General features: G+C 59.2%; 8 protein-coding genes across 8 annotated transcripts in view; 4 read left to right on the top strand and 4 right to left on the bottom strand.

The window, feature by feature from the left end:
- Positions 1-309: 309 nt before the first annotated feature.
- On the bottom strand, positions 310-2,164 carry BKCO1_10000111 (cytochrome p450; the record flags this gene model as incomplete). Its single annotated transcript, XM_020269291.1, has 6 exons — positions 310-972; positions 1,056-1,124; positions 1,179-1,256; positions 1,309-1,709; positions 1,763-1,900; positions 1,957-2,164. 6 exons carry the CDS (start codon positions 2,162-2,164, stop codon positions 310-312), a joined length of 1,557 nt encoding a protein of 518 aa, XP_020132952.1.
- Positions 2,165-2,925: 761 nt separating this feature from the next.
- Positions 2,926-3,997, top strand: BKCO1_10000110 (glycerate dehydrogenase; the record flags this gene model as incomplete). The annotated part of the gene is made up of 2 exons (XM_020269290.1): positions 2,926-3,442; positions 3,498-3,997. The coding sequence occupies 2 exons, from the start codon at positions 2,926-2,928 to the stop codon at positions 3,995-3,997; spliced, it is 1,017 nt and encodes a 338-aa protein (XP_020132953.1).
- A 720-nt stretch (positions 3,998-4,717) lies between these two features.
- Positions 4,718-5,614, top strand: BKCO1_10000109 (short chain dehydrogenase; the record flags this gene model as incomplete). The annotated part of the gene is made up of 3 exons (XM_020269288.1): positions 4,718-5,007; positions 5,073-5,248; positions 5,313-5,614. 3 exons carry the CDS (start codon positions 4,718-4,720, stop codon positions 5,612-5,614), a joined length of 768 nt encoding a protein of 255 aa, XP_020132865.1.
- Positions 5,615-6,281: 667 nt separating this feature from the next.
- On the top strand, positions 6,282-7,586 carry BKCO1_10000108 (metallo-beta-lactamase domain protein; the record flags this gene model as incomplete). The annotated part of the gene is made up of 3 exons (XM_020269287.1): positions 6,282-6,446; positions 6,600-6,958; positions 7,202-7,586. The coding sequence occupies 3 exons, from the start codon at positions 6,282-6,284 to the stop codon at positions 7,584-7,586; spliced, it is 909 nt and encodes a 302-aa protein (XP_020132864.1).
- Positions 7,587-7,789: 203 nt separating this feature from the next.
- BKCO1_10000107 (abc transporter) lies at positions 7,790-12,660 on the bottom strand (the record flags this gene model as incomplete). The annotated part of the gene is made up of 6 exons (XM_020269286.1): positions 7,790-8,958; positions 9,006-9,072; positions 9,125-11,102; positions 11,227-11,668; positions 11,722-12,235; positions 12,301-12,660. The coding sequence occupies 6 exons, from the start codon at positions 12,658-12,660 to the stop codon at positions 7,790-7,792; spliced, it is 4,530 nt and encodes a 1,509-aa protein (XP_020133014.1).
- An 805-nt stretch (positions 12,661-13,465) lies between these two features.
- Positions 13,466-15,201, top strand: BKCO1_10000106 (acyl-dehydrogenase nm domain-like protein; the record flags this gene model as incomplete). Its single annotated transcript, XM_020269285.1, has 2 exons — positions 13,466-13,589; positions 13,643-15,201. 2 exons carry the CDS (start codon positions 13,466-13,468, stop codon positions 15,199-15,201), a joined length of 1,683 nt encoding a protein of 560 aa, XP_020132866.1.
- Positions 15,202-15,492: 291 nt separating this feature from the next.
- On the bottom strand, positions 15,493-17,232 carry BKCO1_10000105 (purine nucleoside permease; the record flags this gene model as incomplete). Its single annotated transcript, XM_020269284.1, has 2 exons — positions 15,493-16,493; positions 16,890-17,232. 2 exons carry the CDS (start codon positions 17,230-17,232, stop codon positions 15,493-15,495), a joined length of 1,344 nt encoding a protein of 447 aa, XP_020132869.1.
- Positions 17,233-19,461: 2,229 nt separating this feature from the next.
- Positions 19,462-19,532, bottom strand: part of BKCO1_10000104 (protein kinase) — a gene marked incomplete at both ends in the record, with an annotated part of 2,418 nt that continues 2,347 nt past the window's right edge. Inside the window, one exon of the mRNA XM_020269283.1 lies at positions 19,462-19,519. Within this exon, the coding sequence (XP_020132868.1) occupies positions 19,462-19,519 (58 nt within the window). The remainder of the gene's footprint in view (positions 19,520-19,532) is intronic.

The raw sequence follows: 19,532 nt of genomic DNA, 5'->3' as shown, positions 1-19,532 counted from the left end.
TGACCGGCGGGCGGATAGTCGGGTTTGAGGACGCGCTGCAAGCCAGCCAGCCAGCCAGCCAGCATGGATGGGGGAGGAGCTGAGCAAGGGCACGTGGATGAGGGGCGGAGGAGGCTGTTGTCGGCGGCGGCGACGACGGATGGTGCAGAGTTCACGGCGAACTGTCGAGTACAAACGAAGCAGACGAAGAAATGAAGGAAGAAAAGAAGCAGCCAACCGAAACATCAAAGAAACCGCACCATCGCAGCAGCAGCAGCAGCAGCAGCACCGCCCCTCCACGCCGCCTCTCTCGCTCTCTGATCGCTCGTCCTACCCCCCAACCTTAACCCACACGCCCTTACTATCCGCCGGCCCATACGGCGCAAACCAGTCATGCTCAACCCTCACATCCCTCTCCGTCGTCTCAAACAGCTCCACCTCGGCGAAGCGCCGAAAAAAGTTGCCCGCAACCAGACACATCTCCTGCTTCGCCAGCTCGAGGCCGACGCAATTGCGGCTGCCGCGGCTGAAAGGCACCCAATACCTGTCCATGACCCGTCGGCGCTCGGGATCGGCCTCATGCGCCAGCCAGCGCTCGGGGACGAAACGCTGCGGGTCTGGGAAGATGGCGGGGTTGTTGTGGAGGTCGCGCGGGGACATGGACATGACGGTGCCGGGGGGGAAGGTGTATGTCTTTTGCTGCTGGTGCGCGCCGGAGCCGGTTCCGGGTGTGGTGTAGGTCATGGGGCTGGTGGGGTTGACGCGGGGGAGGCGGCCGGAGACGGGCGAGGCGACGCGCAGGGTTTCTTGGATGACGGCGGAGAGGTAGGGCAGCTTGTCGAGGGTGCGGAAGTCGAGGAGGTGGGAGGGCGGGGTGGCGGAGCAGGATTGCAGCTCGGCGCGGAGGCGCGAGTGGATGGCGGGGTTGGAGAGGACGTGGTAGACGAGGTTGCCGAGGGTGTTGCTGGTGGTTTCGGTGCCGGCGCCGAGGACCTGGGGGGGTTGGTGTCAGTTGGCTGCGTGCGTGCATTGCGGTTGGGGGAGGGAGGGGGTTGTGCTCGGCTGTATGTATGTACCATTTCGGCTTCGAAGGCCATGCGGGCGGCGGTCTTGTCTTCTGGTGGAAGAAGATCGGATGATGCGATCTGGCGTGGTGTTAGATCTGGAAGCGTATGGAAGGACGACGCTATGCCACTTACTGCATCCAAGACGGTAGGTTCTCTCGAATCGGGCTGTCCTCCTTCAGCGAGGACTTTCTTCGCCGTGTCGAGCAAGACCTGGACGAGCCAGTCAGTTTATCGCATCTGCCTTTCAAAGACATCATCTTACAGCTCTTTTTTCCATCAGCTTTGCAACTTCGGGGTCCAGATATCGCCAGACGGCAATGGGCACGAAATTCATTATCTGCATGATTGGGATGAACTTCTGGACGTCCATGGTCCTAGCGGCGGTGCGGAGAGTTCGGTGCATGGCGGCAGCAAAGTCGGGCTCATCCAGATTGTGTCGCGGATCGGGTTCGCAGATGGTGGAGATGACGTCCATGGTCAGGCTTCGGAAGGCGTTGAAGCAGTCACACGGCTTTCCGGCCCTTCCAAGCTCGGCGAACCTGTCCAGCATCTTCTTGAGGTGTACGTGAGTGTGCGGTTCAAGTCTGGAGACATTGGCGGCGCTGAGGAATTTTGATATGGCGCCGCGTCGCTTGCGATGGACCTCGTGCTTGACGGTGGTGACTGGGTTGGTTAGATCAACGGGCGGCGGATGGTGCACGTGGCTAGCGACGTACCTCCGGTGGCGTTGGATCCGCCATCAAAGCAGTAGAAGGGAGCGTACTTTTCCAGTTTGTTTGTGCTGTTGTAAAGCACATCCCAATACGCCGGATCGGAGATGTGGACTTCGTCGGGCCCGAGACGAACGATGGGACCTGGCGACTGCGAGGTTATTGGTCTGCGTCATCAGGTCGTGGTACAGATGGCATACCGTATTTCTGGTGCATTTCTTCCCATCTCATGAACAACTTTCCGCCGCGGACAGCATTCCAGTAGAACTCGTACAGTGTTGAGGCAGCAGCAAGCTTAGGGCCGGGAACAGAGGCAAGCGGGTGGAAGAAGAGACGCTGCACGATGCGCCATAGCTGGACCAGGAACAGTGCAACAAAAGCAGTGGCCAACAGGGAGGTGGGGACCATTGTGGGAGCACGCCGTTTGTGCGAGGGCCAGGTCTGGCAAATGAAGAGATGTAGGATTCGCAGCGGAGAGGTTTGCAGCGGCGCAGGTTGGATAAGATTTATATCAGACCAGCAACCCCACACGTGGTAGGGTTGTTGCATTAGTTCCATCAGCACACGGTAGGGTCAGACGGGGGCGTTGCCGTTTAGGCTGGAGAATAGTCCGAGTCAAACGGGCCAAGCACTGTTTGTGGAATCAGGGTTGGATGAGGCGTCGTCGACATGTCGAGTCTGATTCGCTGGCTCCGTCCCTCTCCGGGAGCGGCGACGGTTGCTGCAACCGAGAGTGGGTCGTTTCCCGCCCCCACTGCGCAGGTGCAGGCATCTTGCAGCCCGGGGCAAGCACGCTCGGCTGATTGATAAAGACTCGAAGCAGAGCGGTGACTCGCGGATTGGGAATACTGCTTGGTGCTTACCGTCCTTATCGGCTCCGCACACATCCCAAAGGTCGAGGGAAGGGCTTGCCTAGTTCTGTCTTGTTGGCCCTTTGGCTTAGCCAGGAGCGTTGATGTGACATAAGATGGAAGTGCTGATCACGTGGGGTCGCGTCTGCGTGGATGGGCAGCATTTTTGTCCGCACGCGCAACCGCACGCCCTGCGATTGACAGCAGTGGGGAAGGGCCAAGTAAGGCCGAAGAAAAAGGCAATGAACACGGTTTGGAAACCAAAGTCTCGTCAACCCCATCATCTTCACCCTTCAGCAGTCGCCCGAAACCGCCGCCATGGTGCACCACCGCATCGTCGCGCTGGAGGCCATGCACACGGCGCCGCCACCCTTCGACTTCCCGGCGCCGCACACGTTCGACATGACGGTGCACCAGCGCACCGAGGCGCACCAGCTGCACGAGCGCATCCGCGACGCGACCATCGTCATCAACGTGGTGCACCCGATCAAGGGCGAGGCGCTCTCGCCGGCGGTGACGCCGCACCTGCGCCTCATCGCCGTCATGGCCGCCGGCACCGACAGCGTCGATCTGGACGCGTGCCGGGCCCGCGGCATCCGCGTCGTCAACTGCGCCCACGCCAACGTCCAGAGCGTCGCCGAGCACGCCCTGGGCCTGTACTTTGCCGCCCGCCGCCGCACCGTCGTCATGCACGAGCGCACCGTCGGCTCCGTGGGCGACGGCACCGAGTGGGCGGCCAGGAACACGCTGAATCCGTACATGCGTGCCGCTGGCGGGCGCGCCCCGCTCAACTGCGACGAGGAGGTCGTGGCCATCATCGGGAACGGGGCAATCGGTAGGCGAACGGGGCTGCTGCTGCTGCAAAGGGAGGAGAGGCTGATGTGATTTAGGCAAGCGCTTCGCTCAGCTCGCGCGGCTGATGGACATGAAGGTGCTGGTGGCGGCGCGCAAGGGCGACAGCAAGCCGGCGCCGGCCGACCGCGTCTCCTTTGGCGAAGCGCTCGAGAAGGCGACGGTGGTGGTGCTGACGTGCCCGCGCAGCCCGGAGACCATGGACCTGATGTCGACGGCCGAGTTCGAGCGCATGCGGCCCGAGGCGGTGGTCATCAACGTGTCGCGCGGCGGCATCGTCAACGAGCGGGCGCTGGTGCAGGCGCTGCGCGACGGCAAGATTGCTGGCGCCGCGACCGACGTCTTCGAGAAGGAGCCGGCGCTGGGCGGCGAGAAGGCAGACAGCGTGCTCTTGGCCCCCGACGCGCGCGGGCTGAACTTGACCGTCAGTCCCCATGTTGCCTGGTTTGGCGAGAAGACCATGGAGAACTACCAGCGCATCCTGGCCGCGAACATCATAGGCTGGTTGGTGGGCAAAGAGCAGAATGTCGTTGCCTGAGTCGCCAGTTATTAGACAATATTAGATCCCAATCTTCGTCGAACATGTCTTCGCCCGGAAGTCCAACGCCCGCGCGGATCACCCGCCTGCCGAGACACGGCTCCGGCTCCAGCTTTCGGTCCGCCGAGGGAGCCGCCTCTCGGAATCGGTATCAATGCCATCACTACTGCGCTAACCAGCCCTTCTAACCGGATCTTTGGCCTTCCTACCCACCCGTGCCGCTCCTCTTAAAACAGCAAACGCCACTCGCTAACTCGACTCTACCCCGCCATCCTACACAATACTCTTACCCGTCGAAGTCGGGTTCGTTCCGAAGGCCGAATCGCCGGATACACCAACGATCCGTCCACCATGACTACGCCAGACAGGAAACAAAACGGTCCGGTTCAAAAATTGCGAGCGCCCTTTGAGCTCCTGAGCCTTATTACACCGGTACACCACCTGCCTGATCTGCCTCGCCTTTACCCCACCAGCCAGTCAGAGCGCGACGGGTACGCTGACGCTTGGAGCTACGGCTGACGCTTGGAGCTACGGCTGAAGCCACGGGCCGTGCTACGTGGATGGATTCCGTGCCGTACTTAAGTGACGTTGTTTCCTTATTTTTGGTGCCCGTGGAAGCTCTCTTTGCCTGTTTTCTAGTGCTTAAAAATACATCCTCATCTTTCTTCCCTTCTTGATTTCCACAACACCATTTCCTAGTTCCATTATACATACTTCAGCATGCAATTTCCAGGAAACATTGTCCTCGTCACCGGCTCGGCTGGCGGCTTGGGAAAGGCCATCGCCGAAGCCTACCTGAACGCCGGAGCCAAAGTCTCCATCTGCGACATCAACGAGGAACGCCTAAACGTCACTACACGCGAATTCAAGGGAACATACGGCAACGACAAATTCCTCGCCACAGTCACCGACGTCACCGACGAACCATCAGTCAACCACGTCTTCACCAAGACCATCGACAAGTTCGGCCGCCTCGACATCATAGTCAACAACGCAGGTGTTGCTGATAAGTCCGTTCCCAGCCCTGCTTTCGAGACAACCATTACGCCCGACCAAAACTGACCACGGCCCACAGATTCGACCCCGTCGGCGACGTCGACCGCTCGCTGTGGGATCGCCTCATTGCCATCAACCTGACCGCCCCCTTTCTCTTCTGCAAGTTGGCCGTCAACCAATTCCTCGCCCAGAAGCCTGCCGGCGGCATCATCGTCAACATCGCCTCCGTCGCTTCCCTGAAGACCGGCATAGCAGGTTCGTCTTCCCCTTCATCCCCGGAGACCCGTTGCAACGCGAACGACTGCTGAGCGCAAAACAGGAGCTGCCTACACGGCCTCGAAGCACGGGCTGCTGGGCCTGACTAAGAACACGGCTGCCATGTACAACACGAAGAACATCCGGACCGTCGCCGTGCTCCCTGGTGGCATGGACACGAATATCACCGAGGCCATGGCTGCCGGCATGAACCCCGACGGCTGGGAGGTTGCCAAGAACCAGATGACCCAGAGCTACAACGATGTCCGGGATGTCGCCCAGACGGTGCTGTTCTACTCGAGCCCCACCGCCAAGGGGAGCAATGGTGCGGTTGTGAGCGTCGATGGTGGATGGCTGAGCTTCTGATTACCGTGTAGTGATTTCGGAATGTCATGTGCGCCATACTTATATTCGCGTAATGCTGATTGGCCCTGTCGAAACGCGCGGTCTATCCTTGTGCTCATCAACCGTCGGCACTTGTTGAGATCATCGTGTCAAGTGCCGTGGTATGCTTCTCATTGTGGGTCGAAGTTGCAAATGCCGACTTGTACTACCGACCCCTGCACGTCCATGGGCATCCTTTGTCATGTACGTGTTCGGCTTCGGTAGGAGCTTTAACATCAGGTTGCCCCGCCTGCGCCTGCATTGATCAGCCCACTGTGCAGCTGTGCTATCCCTAGTAGTTTCATGCCGTTAATATCTCCGCTACATGGTCGTCTACTCGTCTCAGGTTAACCCGTGCCCGTACCCTTGGCTCTGGATGCAGATAACCTTTGAGCCTTGGAGGCTATCTTTGCGGGTCCTACTCATGATCAAAGCTTGCGAGTCATATATGTGCGGAGTAACGTGGATCCCTTATAGCCAACCCCACATTTCACTTGGCTCAAGGAGGGGTCGAGCGGGACATGACACAAGCTTCCGCAGAAGCCGTGGATGGTACATGAGTATATATACTTTGGCATCTGTAGAACGGCTGTATTTCGTATACACACCAACCAGCGTCCGCCGTGAACACAACACCGCAAGTTCCACCATGCCACTCAAAACCCACCACCACATCTCCTCGGTCAAGGGCCTCTCCTCGGTCACAACCCTCATCACCGGCCCTACATCATCCATCCTCATCGACCCTCCCTTCCTCCTCCCCGACGCCGAATCCGTCGTAGCCTGGATCAAGAAGACCGCGCCAACCACCCAAGTCCGTCCAAGCCACCAATCCCAACTGCCCCATCCAGCCCCCCACCACGTCCCTCGAACCCCAATCCCGCATGAAACCTCTAAAAAAAAAAAACCCCCCCACCCCCCAAAACCAAAACCAACACCCCACAACTGACCCCCCATCCCCGCACAGCTCACCGCAATCTTCACGACCCACCACCACCCAGACCACTACTTCTCCGCCAACCCCATCCTGGCCGCCTTCCCTTCCGCGCGCTTCCTCGCCGCGCCCTACGTCTGCGCCGGCATCGACCGCGAGTACGACGAGAAGGTCAACTACTGGCCGGCGCAGTACGGCGCGCACAACTTCTCGCCCGACCCGCCCGCCAAGCCCGCGCCGTACCCCTTCAGCTTCGTGTCGGTCGATGGGGAAGTGGTCGTGCTGATCGGCCCCGTGCAGGGGGATGCGGTGGATCATACGCTGTTTTGGGTGCCCGGGGAAAAGACGTTGGTGGCGGGGGACGCGGTGTATGGGCGGAGTAATCATGTTTGGTGAGTTGGGGAGTGTGGGAGTGGGGGGAGGGAGGGGTGGGGGGAGTGGGTGGTTGTGGTTGTGTTGCTTTTTTTCTTTTTTCTTTTTCTTTTCGCTCTGGCGAGGAGAGTGGTGGGATTGAGGGAGGGCGTTCACGTTGAATGCTCTCTGTCCTGCACATACGGGGCTATTCATTCGAGGGGGAGAGAAAACCTCAAGCCCAACGCTGGAAACGGATCTGACTGACACGTCCATGCATCTAGGGCCGAGGAAATCGAAAGCCCCGCCGTCCACGCCGCCTGGCTCAGCACCCTCGACCTCATCGAGTCCCTGCGCCCCTCCAAGATCATCCCCGGCCACATCGAGCGCGGGTGGGAGCTCAACGCGCAGGAAGACCTCGCGCACAATCGCAAGTACTTGCAGCTCTTCAACGAGAAGATCCAGCAGGCGCCGCAGAAGCCGACCGTCGACGAAATCTACACGACCTTCAAGGACGCCTTCCCGGCCGCCGAGGAAAATCTGGACTTTTTCCTTGGGCACTTGTCGAATCAGTTTGGAGAAGGTGGCAAGATTTGGGAGGAAAATCGCCATCAGCGGGTGGCGGAGAAGACGAGGGAGGAGCTGGAGGGGTGGAGGATGCCGTTGTGACGGCGTATGAACAAGGTAACCAAGTCAAGATGCAGAGATATTTATCCGACTGCGTAGATCTAAAGAACTTTAAAAAAGACCGTTACGTTTTCTCCACTCTATCCAAATTTCAATCTAAAACACACATCCCCCATCTACGTGCTTACCCTCCAAACATATCAATCTAGCAAACCCAAACCCACCCCTTGCTCACCCACCACCCATCAACCCTCCCTCCCATCCTCCTCTTCTTCTACATCCCCACTCCCCTCCCCACCACCCCCCAAACCACCCCCCACATCCCCCTCAATCCCCTGACCATCCTCCACCCTCCCCGCCCTCACCACCCTCCCCCTCTCCAGCACGACCGCGAAATCCGCGCCCCGCACCGCCTCCACCCGATGCGCGATGGTGACGACGGTGCTCTCGCGCAGCTCCGCCCGCAGCAGCGCCTGGATCGCGGCCGCCGTCTCCAAGTCGATGCTGGCCGTCGCCTCGTCGAGCACGACGACGGGGCTGCGCCGGAGTATGGCGCGGCCGAGCCCGACGAGCTGGCGCTGGCCTTGCGACAGGTTCTTGCCGCCGGGGGCGATGGGGGAGGAGAGGGTCCAGTGTTTGGCGTCGGTTGTGGTGGGAGTGTTGTTGTTGTTGTTGTTTTCGTTGAGGACGCGGTCCAGGACGGCGGCGCACTGGGCGGAGGGGAAGGCGTGCGTGGGGTCGAGGTTGTCGCGCATGGTGCCGGGGAAGAGGACGGGGTCTTGGGCGACGAAGGTGACGCGCTGGCGCCAGGCGTGCACGTCGACGGTGGCGAGGTCGACGCCGCCGACGGTGATGGTGCCGACGCTGTCGTCCTCTTCTTCGGCGGATGGGCTAACCGTGCGGAGCAGTGCGAGGGCGAGGGTCGACTTGCCCGAGCCGGTGCGGCCGACGACGGCGCAGGTCGAGCCCGCCGGGATGCGGAGCGTGACGTTGGAGAGGGAGGGCTCGAGGTGCGGCGCGTATCGGATGGTGACGTTGGAGAGGACGATGTCCGAGGCGGCGTCGGGCCAGTGCGGCGGCGGCGTGTGCGTGCCTGCGGGCTCTTCGGAGAGGTGGAGGAGCTCGACGACGCGCTCGACCGAGACGAAGTCCATTTGGAGCTTGCCGTATTGCTTGCAGAGGGAGTGGGTGAAGAGGACGAAGTTGGAGGCCGAGGTGAGCATGAAGGCTGTCAGGCCGGGTGTGAGGTCCTCGTAGAGGGCGAGCAGGGCGAGGCCGAACGTCGAGAAGGCGGATAGCGCGTCGAAGCGGTAGGTGAGCCATGCTTGGAGGCTCCAGTAGAAGTGGTCCATTTTTTGGAACGCGTCTGTCACGGCGATGACGCGGTCTTGGAAACGGGGCTGGGCGCGGAAAGCTGGTGACGGTCAGCGATATAGGTTGACGGAAGAGGCGGGGGCGTACCTCGAATGGTGGTCAAGCCATTGAGTAGGATGCCGAAATTGGACATGAGCGGACTAAGGGAGACCATCTGTGCAGTCTTCAGTCAGCTACTGCCACCGTCAGAGGACGAGCGTACATACCTCGAGCCGGCGAAGGCTTTGCGAAGTCGGCAAGAAGCGCATGAAGATGTAGACGAACCACACGGTAAGCACGAGAGACACGATGAGGAACAAGGGGGTGACGGAAGCAATCACAACGATGGCCGCAACCCAGCCGATGAGGTACCACGCCACACTCTGAAGCTGATCGCCTATCCCACCATCCAGCGTCCCGATGTCTGACGTGACACGGTTCATCAACCGCCCGACCGGAGTGACGTCGTAGAAGCGGAAGTTGGCGCGGCTGACCTTCCACATGACTTCTCTGTACAGGCGTTTACCTGCTGTGTAGACTATGATGAGCAGCGCCACGTCCGAGATGAAGTACATGGCTGTCAAAAGCATGGCGATGAGGAAGTACCAAAGCAGCCACGGCCGCACATTGGCTTCTGGCGGCGGAAGTCTGTCGAAGAAACCCGAGAAGCCAAAAGAGATGGACTGTTCGCCGACTTGCTCATAGGCCTCTCCCCAAGCCTTGAGAAACCAGTAGTTGAACAGCCTGACAGCTCGGAACAGGGCGAAGATGACGACGAGGGTGATCCACCATCTTATCTTGCCTGCCTTGATGTACTCCCAGTAGACGGCTGCGACGACTTCACCATGTTTCCTGCCCTCTTCTTCGATGAACTTATCTGGCTCCGAGTCAGGTTGCCCGCTCTCCTCGGGAGAGTCATCTTCGATAGGGGCAATGGCCGCGTCCTGAACACCATCCGGCCCATGTAACTCGGCAGTCAGAGCTTCAGCATCTACTAGTCGCGCCTTGTTATCTTGGATCTCCACTATTTGATCTGCAAGATGGCACACCAAATCAACTCGATGAGTGACGAGTAGGATGGTGCGCCCTTCAACGAGAGGGCCGCGCAAAAGTCTGTTGACGATGGTCTCGGCGGTGTTGTGGTCCAGAGCAGCCAAAGGATCATCCAGCAAAAGCGTCCGTGCTGGGCTGTAGATTGCCCTCGCAAGCGCGACTCTGGCTCTTTGTCCACCGGAAAGGCCAACGCCATTCTCGCCCAAGTCGGAGAGGTCACCGTGCTTGAAGTTCGCCATGTCAGGGGTCAAGGCACAGGCTTCCAAGACTTGCTTATACCGCGCCTCATCCAGCGGCGATGAGAAGAGAATGTTTTCCCTGATGCTCATGTGCTGAAGCCACGGGGTTTGAGCGCAGTAACCGATCATCTCATCCGGCACAACGACATCACCGGCTCGCTTATCGAGCTCTCCAAGGACTGCTTGGAGGAGAGCCGACTTACCTGTGCCAACTTTGCCAACAATGACGGTCAAACCGGTAGTAAACTGAAGATTCAAATCATCCAAGACGGTGTTTGCGGAGCCGGGCCAGGCAAAGGTGGCATCGTGGAAGGCAATGTCAGTTCCCCGAAGCTCCGAGTATTCCTCCTCCTTATCGGGCTCAGCCATGAAGTCATTGATACGGCCGACGGCCACAGAGGCGTTGAGCAAGGTCGTGATGAGACCTGGCAGCTCCCGAAGACTGACCGCCAGCATGTTGAAGAGCTGCAGTGCAGGGAAAGCAACGTCCACCGATAGCGTTCTTCCAGCAAGCAGGGTATACGCGAAGAAGGCGCAGACGGGGAACAGGCAGCCAGCCATTATATTATTCGAACCGATCAGCATCTGTAGCATGGTGGTGATGACTCTGAGGTTCAGTTCGCGCTGTCTGGCATCCATGATCTTGCCCAGCCATTGGTCCTGCCAATCGTACCATCGAAGGTGTCGGATGGCCTCGATGAACTGTGATGTCGCATGGAGCCTCTGGTCAGTGGCTACGCGCCGGATGCGCTCCCAGTGCAGCAGCAGTCGGACGAATACAGCGTTGAGAAGTTGAACGAGGATAATGACAGTGACGCCGAACAGACAGGGCCATCCAAGGAGCTTCCAGATGAGAATGACGGAAACGATCATCCGCAGTGGCTTCGTGAAAATATCCGGAAATTCCCAAAACCTGGACCGAGGATGTGAGCTTGCGTGGGATTCTTGAGCAAAACACTTACCTCTGAGCTACTTCATACACGTCGTTCCTGGCCATCGTCAGCTGCCTGTTCCGGAGACCATGATTGACTGCCTACCTCATCAGATTAAGAATCTTTCCCATTGAAGCGGGCTGCTTTGCTGCTTTTTTGTGGGCTTTTTCATCGGCTTGCGCTCTCCTGAGACGAGACAGGAGACGCGCAAGAAGGCCCTTTTCTTTGGTTAACTCGGTGGAGGACTGGTCGCTCTCACTTTCGCTGCTGACACCAAGAGCTTCGTTTTCGTCCTGCTTCTTCTTTTCGTTCTCCGAGGCACCGAAAGATTTGCGAGTCAGGGTCTTTTCGTATATCATGGTGATCATCTCGCCTCTGGATCGCTCGTAGCACCGTCTGCAATACCACAAGGAGACGACGGCAGACTGGGCAGCAATCATGCGAACAGCGAAAATGGAAGTGGCAAACACGACGGCTTCTTTCCTGCCGGAACCACCGTGTTCGATGGCACGTAGGAGTTGTTGAAGCAGGACGGGAACAACGAGATCTGCGGTAAGATCAGCAACGGCGCAAAGCAGGCGGGGATGCAGGTGGGCTTACTCGCTGCAGACTCCAAGATGGCAAGCGTGGTGGTGATGATCAGGTCCAAACCATTAGCCAGCAAGAGCCGCTTGACCACACTTCCTTTGAGTTCTCTAAACAGGGTGTGGAGGCGGCCATGTTGGAAATCATAGGGCAGGAACCAAACGTCTCCGTCGTTCAGCTGTCTCTTTGCACCGCGAGCGATTAGGGGGGTCATCCAAGACACGGTCAGAAACTGCCAGAGAGTGAGGTTATCCTCTGGACTCCGCAGCTCAGAAGTTGGAGACGAAAAAGGCTTGCTGATGCCAGTGGTGGGCTGGTTTGGATCTCGCATGGGCATGGCGAAGATGGCAGCAACCGCAAGGGCGGAGATGCATGTTTCTGAAATGGCCAAGCCCAAAAGGGCGTTTGATGCGGAAGCCGTCAGAACCAAAGAAGCCAGTTGACACACGAAAATAGTGATCAAAAGCGCCAAGAGGGTCAGAGGAGTAGACTTTGGGCGTTCAATGGCCACAATGAGAAGAGCGATGGCCTGTAAAGCTTAGTCAGCGCCAGTGTCTCATTCAAGCAGAGTGAGAGACTCGCCCATGGCGCAACGGTGAGGGCTGCGAGAGGCTCCCGAGGAGGCAGAGCGGAAGCAGCTATAGCCAGCACGAGAGCAACAGACGATAGGACGAGAAGAATGGCAGTCCAGTGGGTCCATGTCTTGCGGGTTGCGTGCGAGGGTAGCTCGGCGGCGAATCGCTTGGACCACTGGGGTCTTCGTTTCAGAAGCGGCAGCAGGGCATGCAACAGAAGCACCGCCATTGCGACAGCGGCGGGGACAGCGCTGAGGTAGCGATCGGCACGATCTTGGTCGAAAATGGGAGAGGTGAGCGCACTGCTGCCCGGGTCGCAGGCGCCAGCGCACGCCGGCCAATGCGCAAGAGGCAGCGCATCGTCGAAATGCGATATCATGGCGGCACCGTAGGAGGAGAACCAGGCCGGGCTGGCAGAGCGGGCGGGAGAGGATGGTGTTGGGGTGGCCGAGAGACGGGCAGAGAAAGTGTGGCGGTGACGCGTTAATACACGCACATCCACATCCCGAGCACGCAGCGGACCCCGGACTGCTCCTGCCGCCCTGCCTGTGTGCCTGATCTGCCGCCCTTGCGGAACGGGTGTGCCGCTCGTCGGATCCGATTAGCCCAGCTTCTTCACAGATCAACAAGGGACAATCATGTTGGCCTGGTTGCTGCCTGGAGTGTGGCCTGGCTTGGAGACTGCAGCTCGGCTGCTTATCGATAAGACCAGGAAAGACGTGGCCGTCTCTGCTTCTTCTCCGACGCGTCTCGGAGATAGCTGCTGGTCCCACTCCAGTTCATCGCGACACTTTTCCGCCCCCGCCTACCTCCAGGCCAAGCCAACACTGGTGCCTAGACTCCGAAAAGCTCCTCGCTTGCGCCAGGAGCCCCGTTGCTGAGCTTCAGCAGCTCTCGCTTCTGACCTATCATTGGTCACCCGGCTGGAGTGCCTGTCAGCCTTCGCGACAACTCGTCACTCTGGGAACTGCCCTTTCGATTTGGCACCATTCCCGCTGACAACCATGACATTTTCATCATGCAGGCTCTCTTTGCCTGTAAGGCTATGCCTTGGCACCTGTGCACTGTCGTATTCTTAGAGGTCGCAAGTGAGATCCATTATAAGACCAAGACTCCGTCAAGACTTCATACTCTCTCATCCTTGTATCTCCCCCTAAGACAATCGCCTGCAACCACTCACCGTAATGTCCAGCTCCGAGGACCTGCTCAGCCTTCAGCCGTTCCAGCCCGGCATCCCCACAGGCTTCGCATCGGCTGCAGATATCAAGAACGCCTACGACAGAGCCCGGCTAATCTGCCAGCACCACGGTACAACAGAATCTCTGCCTACAGCATCGCTCTTGGATACTGACCGAATCAAGCACTCTCCCTACAGGACATCCTCACACTTTCACCCAAGTTTTGGCATTTCCACCTCGACACCATCCACGCTGCAGCCAACAACTGTTTGGTGCTACTGACCACCCACCTGAACCTCTGCATCGGTACTTTGGGCTCCTACCTGAAGGATAGGCCTGACCTCGCGCCGCTTATCGAAAAGCTCCTGAAGTTTGAAATCAATGGCCAATATCTGCTCACCGAAGTTGGCTGGGGTGTCGACGCCGACGAGCTGAAGACGACGGCAACCATGCAGCCTGATGGCACTTTCGACCTCCACACTCCCTATCAGCAGGCCGCAAAGTTCATGTCACCAACCACGCCCGATGCTGGAATGCCGAGCGGTGCCATCATCTTTGCACGCCTGATTGTCGACGCCGAGGACCGAGGTGTCCGGCCTTTCTGGGTACTACTCCACGACAGCGAGCAGATGGAAGAAGGCGTCATCTCCTACGCCCTGCCCAAACGCGCCGGGACCCAGCCCACCGACCACGCAGTCACATTCTTCAACCACAAGAGACTAGCCAAACACTCCTTACTCGGCTCCCTAGAAAAGCCCACGGACCCCGCCGCCCACTTCGCCCAGATCGTCTCCCGCGCCAGCATCGGCACCCTCTCTATCTCCACCGTCAACGTCCCCTGCCTGAAACTCTGCACCTACATCGCCGCCAAATACTCCGCCCGCCGCACCGTCACCGGCCCCGCCCCCAACCCCACCCAAACACCCATCCTCACCTACCGCACCCAACACGGCCCCATCCTCCACGCCCTCGCCCAATCCCTCGTCTGGACCGCCGCCTCTCACCACACCGCCGCCCTCTTCTCCGCCGCGACCACCCCGCCCGCCCTCAAACCCGCCCTCGCCATCCCCTTCAAAACCGCCATCCAGCACCAAACCCAAGCCACGCTCGGCCTCCTCTCCGCCCGCTGCGGCGCCCAGGGCCTCTACGAGCACAACGCCATCATCTCCTGCCAGCACCTCATGCGCGGCAACTCCTTCGCCGAAGGCGACGTCGTCGTCGTCGCCATCCGCCTCGTCTCCGACCTACTCGCCCACCCGGACCGGCACCCGCTGCCTCCTCCCCTCGCCTTCCCCGACGCCCCCCTCGCGCGCCTGGCTGCCGGTCTCCTCGCTGAGGCGCGGCGGGTGCACGACGCGTTGCTGCCTGGCGATGGCGGCGCCGCGGACGAGGCGGCGTTTAATGCGAAGGTCTTGCCGCTGTGCGAGGGCGTGGCGCGGGCGATTGGGTGCGCGAGCGCGCACGATGCGGCGAGGCGGGCGGGGGTGGCGGGGGATGTGCTGGATGTGTTTGAGGCGGGGTGCGTGCGCGGGGAGTGGGAGAGCTGGTTTGTCGAGGAGATGGGGTGGGGGAGGGGGGAGGTGGCGGAGAGGGAGGAGAGGGCGTTGGGGAGGCTGTATGGGCGGTTGGACGAGCTGGTGGAGGGGTTGGGCGTCGGGGCGTATGCGCGCGTGCCGTTGATGACGGAGGGAGCGTGGGAGGGGTTTGTGCGCGGGTTGCCGAGGTTTGAGAGGGGGGGTTGAGGAAGGTTGGTGTTGGTGTTGAGATGGGGTCTGAGGTCTTTGTGAGGAACTGATTACTTGCTGGTATGTGAGAAGAATTTCAGGCGTCCATTCCTCAGCTATGCGCATATATCCTCAGTTCCCTTTGAAAAAGAGAGGCACTATTTACAAGTTCCAGCGATAAATAGATCAAAGGCTCAAGCTCTTCCGTATCTACATATACTCGCCTATACATTAAGTTCATACTCTTCCATCCATCTCATACAACACCACATCCTCCCCACAACCAAAGACAAAAAAAAAACAGGACCCTCAAGGCCTCAACGACCCCGCCACCCCCCTCCTCGCACCCGGCCTCCTATGCCTCCTGCCCACCACCCCCCTCCTCCTCACCTTCCTCTCCGCTACCCCATCCCCCTCCCCATCCTCAAACACGCTCCCCGGCCCAAAATCCGGCTCCCCGCCCAACGACCCAAACACATCCCCGACATACGCCCCCGGCGCCACCCCGGCCTCAAACCCGTCCTCCCCCTCCCACCCCCCCACAATCCCCCCCACAACCCTCACGCCCGCCCTGTAAATATTCTCCACCGCCGGCTCGAACCCGCCCTGATCCGCATACAGCAGGTTCTCGACCGCGCTCTCCCCTTCGTACGGCCGGTCGAAGTCGCTGGCGGTGCGCATGACGACGACGCGGGCGAAGTCGAGGAAGCGGGCGCGCGCGCCGCGCAGCAGCGCTTCGAGGGACGCGTTGTCTTCTTGCTGGGTGGAGCAGTAGAGGGCGGAGCCGTTGGTGGCGAGGGAGGTGTAGGCGGCGAAGGCGCGGCCGAGCAGCGCGCCCGACCAGTAGACGTCGGAGGTGGCGGTGTCGCAGGCGGTGAGGCCGGGGGGGAGGGAGGCGGCGGTGTAGTTTGCAGTGGTGTTGGATGATTGCGGGGCGTAGTGTGCGCGGTAGGTGATGGCGGCGGGGGAGTCGGCGAGGGTGGCGTTGGCGGCGAGGCGGAGGGCGGTGTCGCGGAGGGTGGGGTTGAGGGCGAAGACTTCGGTGCCGTAGAGGGAGGAGGGGTAGGCGAGGGGTTGGGTGGCGCCTTGGGGGATGTAGGCGGTGGTCCAGTTGGCGGGGAGGGAGGGCTCGCGCGCGTCGAATTCGTATTGCAGCGCGACTTGGACGGCGTAGCGGGCGAAGGTGACGCTGCCGAGGGTGCCGACTTCGGGGCTGATGCCGGCGATGCCGGCGATGAGGAAGTAGGTGGTGGTGAGGTCGAAGAGGGCGGAGGTGTAGAGGGCGGTTAGGGTGACGGCGGCGTTGATTTCTGTGGGGGTTAGCTTTTTGTTCGGGTAGTGTGAATGGTGGTGCTTTGGGAGGAATGGTCTGCTGTCTGTTGTATGGATTTGCGAGAACTGCGGGTTTGCGACTCTTCTTGAAGCGTGACGGTAAGGAAGGCTGAGCTTTTCTCGTCGACGGCAAGCGACCCCAGTGAGACTCATCCCGTTGTCTAAATGCCTGGCAGGCAGTAGACTTGCGACAGCTGCATAACATCCCTGCTCCACACTCCAGCCTTTTGCGATATGCATCCAGCCAGCATGTGACACGACGCGGGGGCCAGAACAAGCTCGGACATATGCCAAAACAGGAAATGTTGGGACAAGCAGGGATGTTGGTGATGATGTGAGAAGAGCGAGCAAAGAAAAATCAAGCCATTACTAACCACCTTCGCCAGTGATGAGCTGGCATATTTCGCCGTCAGCGGTGCAGTGGGCTTCGGGGAACAGCGGCGAGAAGCCCGGCACGCTGATGTTGCGGGCCAGCAGGTCGAACTCGGGGATGCCCCACCACACCTCGGCTTCTGGGTCGAACATGGACACGATGAAGACCTTGGGCTTGATCTTCTCTGTCTCTCTTGCGCGCACCCCTCTGGCGGCCATTTCAGCGCCGTCGTAGCGGTGTTGGACGACATCTTGTCGAGAAGTCGAGGGGGAAGCGGAGACGGAAAGGAAGAAGGAAAAGGCGGCGGCCACTGCCGCGATGGAAGAGAGCGTACAAAAACGCATTGTTTGGTAGAGGCGTCTCAAGTGGGATATTCCTCGACCAAGAGATGACAGCAATCGACGCCTTGCAAATTCAATTCCTCCTCTCTCGTCAAGGCACAAGGAACGAAACGGGACTCCATGTCCTTTTAAACGGCCTGCCAACAGGCCTGTCTAGGCTTTGGGACCGAGTGCGGTGAGAATAGCAGCGGGGCCGGGCGAAGCATGCGCATGCATAGATAGGCGGGCGGAGCAGATCACTGCGCATTGCGGGACTTGGCCGTGAGGTGCTGCAGCCCGCGGTCAGCGGCCCCGGCGGATGACGCACGCGGCTCGGATACCCCAACCGCAGCAGGTTAGAGGAGCGGATAAGAGAGGAGAAGAGGTAGGGGCCTGAATCACGAAGACGATATCTGGTCAGCATTCGCGCGTGCCGGATCGGCGAACGCATCCCGTACCTGACCCGACTCGGGGGGCCGACGCCGCATTGCACCAGTAGGAGAGGCCGCACTTGAAACAAACACCAGAGAGCCGCGGCAGTGGAAACGCATCTTTTGTGGCGGTGGTCAGAACAGTCGCTGCCATGTACGACCATGACCTCATCTTGCTCGTACCAACAGCTCGCACAAAGTGGCGGCCGGACGACTATTTCGGGCAGCCAGCTCTTTCGAAGCACAGCCAGTGCCGTCTACCTAAGAACTATTGAGTGCCTACAATGGCGGATAACGCAGCAGCCGGCCGGTTCCGCGGCTTGCAGAAGAATGGCTCGCGGCCGTGAGGCGTTTGTTAGTCTCTGGCTAGCTGAACAGAGACACGAAAACAGGCACTTCTACAAATAGATCTGCGACCTCGTCTGAGCCCCTTCAAGAAAAGAAGAAAAGAAAGAAGTACCTCGGCCCCATCTGAATCAAAAAGCATCATTCCCAAGCCGACAAACCCTCTCGCCTGCTGCTCACAGTACTCACACCCGACGATCCCCGCTTTCTCCAACTGGGAACGCCTTCTCGCACCATCCCGACGAATGACCACCGAGCACGAATTAGGCGAGCAACCTATTAAGCTTGCGTAACACAGCTTCAAAAAAAAATACGTAGAAGCAAGGAAAATAGTCGTGATGGCGGCCCAGTGGCATGAAAGGCGTTAGTATCCTCCGATAGGCGACCCTCTTGCTCCGCCGATCCCGGCCACTCCATGTTGAAAAAACGCTTATCGCGTCAGCGCAATCTCTTATGTAAAACAAGACTTGCAAGCCAGAAGCTGGGTGGAAGCGGTGCCTCGAAGCTGCCGTTGATGCGAGAACTGTCTTTTCTCCTTGTCGGAGCGTTGAACAACCGCATAAAAAAACCTCTCTGATGTGATCGGCTGGTGTGGATGTGTGGCCGATGGCCGAAGCTGTCCCTGGCGGCACGGTGTTATGGGGGCGGATAGCCATCAAGCACCGCCCTGATCACCTCTGCATGTGCATGAAGCACGAAATAGTAAGCTTAGTCCGAGGAAGAAGGAATTCTCCGTCCCCGTCCCATCGATGAGCCATCCATAATCTTGCAAAGCTTCATTCGCATCTACCTACCCTTCGGCGCTGTCCGACGACGACGGCAGCTGATGACCCGAAGTGAACGAGAGCAGATAGAGCTTACGTACCCTCCTTTCGGGCATCCTACCACATTTACTCTCTTATCTGCCTGTCTCACAATCTTTCCGCGAACGTTTGCAAGATACCGAAAGTCCATTAGCTTTTTCTGGTTTGGACTGCTCGGCAAATGCTCGTCTGCTAAGCATGCACGCTGGCCCCACGTTCATCGGCATCGATCTGCAATGGACCTCCACAGACCCGTCGTCGATTACGAGGATGGATCTAGAACGCTGATAGTAGAAGACAAGGAGAGGATGATGGTTCACACGTTTCGCTCCCACTTTTCACCCAAGAACCTCCGAACTCTACAAGCAGACCCCTTTGAGACACCAACCTTCCACGTTCAAAGTGAGAAAACATGCAGGCCGAGCAATAGGACAAGGAATGAGAAATCAAGAGAAGCAACAGCACTACTCAAATGCGCGCGATCTCGACACCACTAACGTGGCTTTTTCCCCTCCCCACGATGACGACGCCATAAAACTCCAGAATGCCCTCCCATCCCATACAACAAGTAACCCAGGAAGAAAAAAATGACCCACGCCGCGGCGACGGCGACAGCATTACCGCAACCACCAAGACCACGACCACGACCACAACCCCATCACGACGCCTCCCCCTCAACAAAATCCCCCCAACCCACCCCCATCTCCCCACCAACCCCGGCTCCCGCCACTCCTACTCCCCCTCC

Source organism: Diplodia corticola (assembly GCF_001883845.1).
Source record: "Diplodia corticola strain CBS 112549 chromosome Unknown scaffold10, whole genome shotgun sequence".
In the NCBI taxonomy this organism is placed as follows: Eukaryota; Fungi; Ascomycota; class Dothideomycetes; order Botryosphaeriales; family Botryosphaeriaceae; genus Diplodia; species Diplodia corticola.
The sequence above is the reverse complement of the archived record's forward strand: the minus strand, read 5'-3'. Positions and strand labels throughout refer to the sequence as shown.